The sequence below is a fragment of the Oncorhynchus masou genome, unplaced genomic scaffold, assembly GCF_036934945.1.
Source record: "Oncorhynchus masou masou isolate Uvic2021 unplaced genomic scaffold, UVic_Omas_1.1 unplaced_scaffold_1607, whole genome shotgun sequence".
Taxonomy (NCBI): domain Eukaryota; kingdom Metazoa; phylum Chordata; class Actinopteri; order Salmoniformes; family Salmonidae; genus Oncorhynchus; species Oncorhynchus masou.
This window is the reverse complement of record NW_027006161.1, coordinates 65,001-67,500: the sequence shown is the minus strand read 5'-3', so window position 1 is coordinate 67,500 and position 2,500 is coordinate 65,001. Positions and strand designations below refer to the sequence as shown.

The 2,500-nt window shown below is 43.2% G+C and overlaps 1 protein-coding gene across 1 annotated transcript in view; it reads right to left on the bottom strand.

Annotated features, from left to right (window-relative positions):
* The window catches only part of LOC135531501 (otogelin-like), a gene marked incomplete at its 3' end in the record, with an annotated part of 128,424 nt that overhangs the window by 64,107 nt on the left and 61,817 nt on the right, over nucleotides 1-2,500 (bottom strand). The window contains 1 exon segment of the mRNA XM_064959530.1: nucleotides 2,001-2,184. Coding sequence (XP_064815602.1) covers nucleotides 2,001-2,184 — 184 coding nt within the window.

Genomic DNA, 2,500 nt, shown 5'->3' with positions numbered 1-2,500 from the left:
TCCACTTTTCCCATTCCTCCCATCCCATCTTAATTTTCCATCCTGGATATCAGGTAAAAACGTCAAAACGATCCGCCATTTCACAAAGATAACGTCTTCAAGCAGCAGGACTGACTGAACTATCTTTGTGTCTCCCGCCAGGGTGGGGACAAACCAATCGCAAAGCTGTCAAACCTTTAGAATCCCTCGTTCTGTCAAACCTTTAAAATCCCTCATTCTGTCAAACTTTTAGAATCCCTCATTCTGTCAAACCTTTAGAATCCCTCATTCTGTCAAACCTTTAGAATCCCTCATTCTGTCAAACCTTCAGAATCCCTCATTCTTCCAAACCTTTAGAATCCCTCATTCTGTCAAACTTTTAGAATCCCTCATTCTGTCAAACCTTTAGAATCCCTCATTCTGTCAAACCTTCAGAATCCCTCATTCTTCCAAACCTTTAGAATCCCTCAGTCTGTCAAACTTTTAGAATCCCTCATTCTGTCAAACCTTTAGAATCCCTCATTCTGTCAAACCTTTAGAATCCCTCAGTCTGTCAAACCTTTAGAATCCCTCATCCTGTCAAACTTTTAGAATCCCTCATCCTGTCAAACCTTTAGATTCCCTTATTCTGTCAAACCTTCAGAATCCCTCATTCTGTCAAACCTTTAGAATCCCTCATTCTGTCAAACTTTTAGAATCCCTCATTCTGTCAAACCTTTAGAATCCCTCATTCTGTCAAACCTTTAGAATCCCTCATCCTGTCAAACTTTTAGAATCCCTCATCCTGTCAAACCTTTAGATTCCCTTATTCTGTCAAACCTTCAGAATCCCTCATTCTGTCAAACCTTTAGAATCCCTCATTCTGTCAAACCTTCAGAATCCCTCATTCTTCCAAACCTTTAGAATCCCTCATTCTGTCAAACTTTTAGAATCCCTCATTCTGTCAAACTTTTAGAATCCCTCATTCTGTCAAACCTTTAGAATCCCTCATTCTGTCAAACCTTTAGAATCCCTCAGTCTGTCAAACCTTTAGAATCCCTCATTCTGTCAAACCTTTAGAATCCCTCATTCTGTCAAACCTTTAGAATCCCTCATTCTGTCAAACTTTTAGAATCCCTCATTCTGTCAAACTTTTAGAATCCCTCATTCTGTCAAACCTTTAGAATCCCTCATTCTGTCAAACGTTTAGAATCCCTCAGTCTGTCAAACCTTTAGAATCCCTCATCCTGTCAAACTTTTAGAATCCCTCATCCTGTCAAACCTTTAGATTCCCTTATTCTGTCAAACCTTCAGAATCCCTCATTCTGTCAAACCTTTAGAATCCCTCATTTTGTCAAACCTTCAGAATCCCTCATTCTGTCAAACCTTTAGAATCCCTCATTCCGTCAAACAGCTACTTCTGAAAAGTAATCTGCATTTCCACGTCGGTTCCCCGTGTACGATACAGGCTATGCAACCATTACACACAGACATGCTGCCCTACAGCATGTAGCAGACTGAATCCACAAACTGGTGGTTTGAAGTTCAGGATAGCTTGTTTTCTAGGTCATGAGTAAGCTAGATAGCGATCTCCTTTTCTCCCATCTAACATATGAGAACACTTCGGGAAAAGGGATCACCAACTTCAGGATTTTCCCAGGGGTCTGTCTGTTCCCATAATGAATAGAAAAACACTGAGGGATGGCTGGAAGTATGTGGGACATATCTAAGTGTAATATTACCTGTGTAAGACCCTGGTTTAATCGCACCTGGACCCCCGTCCAGTCATATGGTCAAGTGACACAAAGAGGGACATAGGAAAATACACAGTGAATGGGGTCTGACCGGTAGAGGGAACACTGATACACAGTGAATGGGGTCTGACCGGTAGAGGGAACACTGATACACAGTGAATGGGGTCTGACTGGTAGAGGGGACACTGATACACAGTGAATGGGGTCTGACTGGTAGAGGGAACGTAGATACACAGTGAATGCTCATGGGTACAGGAAGTAAGAGGTGTTTAAAGTATTAGTACTCACCCAGGGGGACAGACACAGCCAGGTATGCACGGTTCATGAGCTGAACAGGTGAGGTTGAGCAGGTGGGATTCACAGGTGTGTTCACAGCCCAGTCCTCTACCCAGGCTGATCCCATCTACAGCCTTCAGCCCCTCCAGCCTCTCAGTACAGTCCAGGTACATCTGACCCAGCGGACACTGTTGGTCTGGAACAAGAGATGGCACAGGTAGGAGGTATAAGTCGTTGAGAGCTCTTCAGAGACGATAGAATTATTAATATCATTCTCCTAGAGGTAACTAACCACTGTCAGGACTTTGGGGAATCTAGCCCAGATCATTCTCCTAGAGGTAACTAACCACTGTCAGGACTTTGGGGAATCTAGCCCAGATCATTCTCCTAGAGGTAACTAACTACTGTCAGGACTTTGGGGAATCTAGCCCAGATCATTCTCCTAGAGGTAACTAACTACTGTCAGGACTTTGGGGAATCTAGCCCAGATCATTCTCCTAGAGGTAACTAAC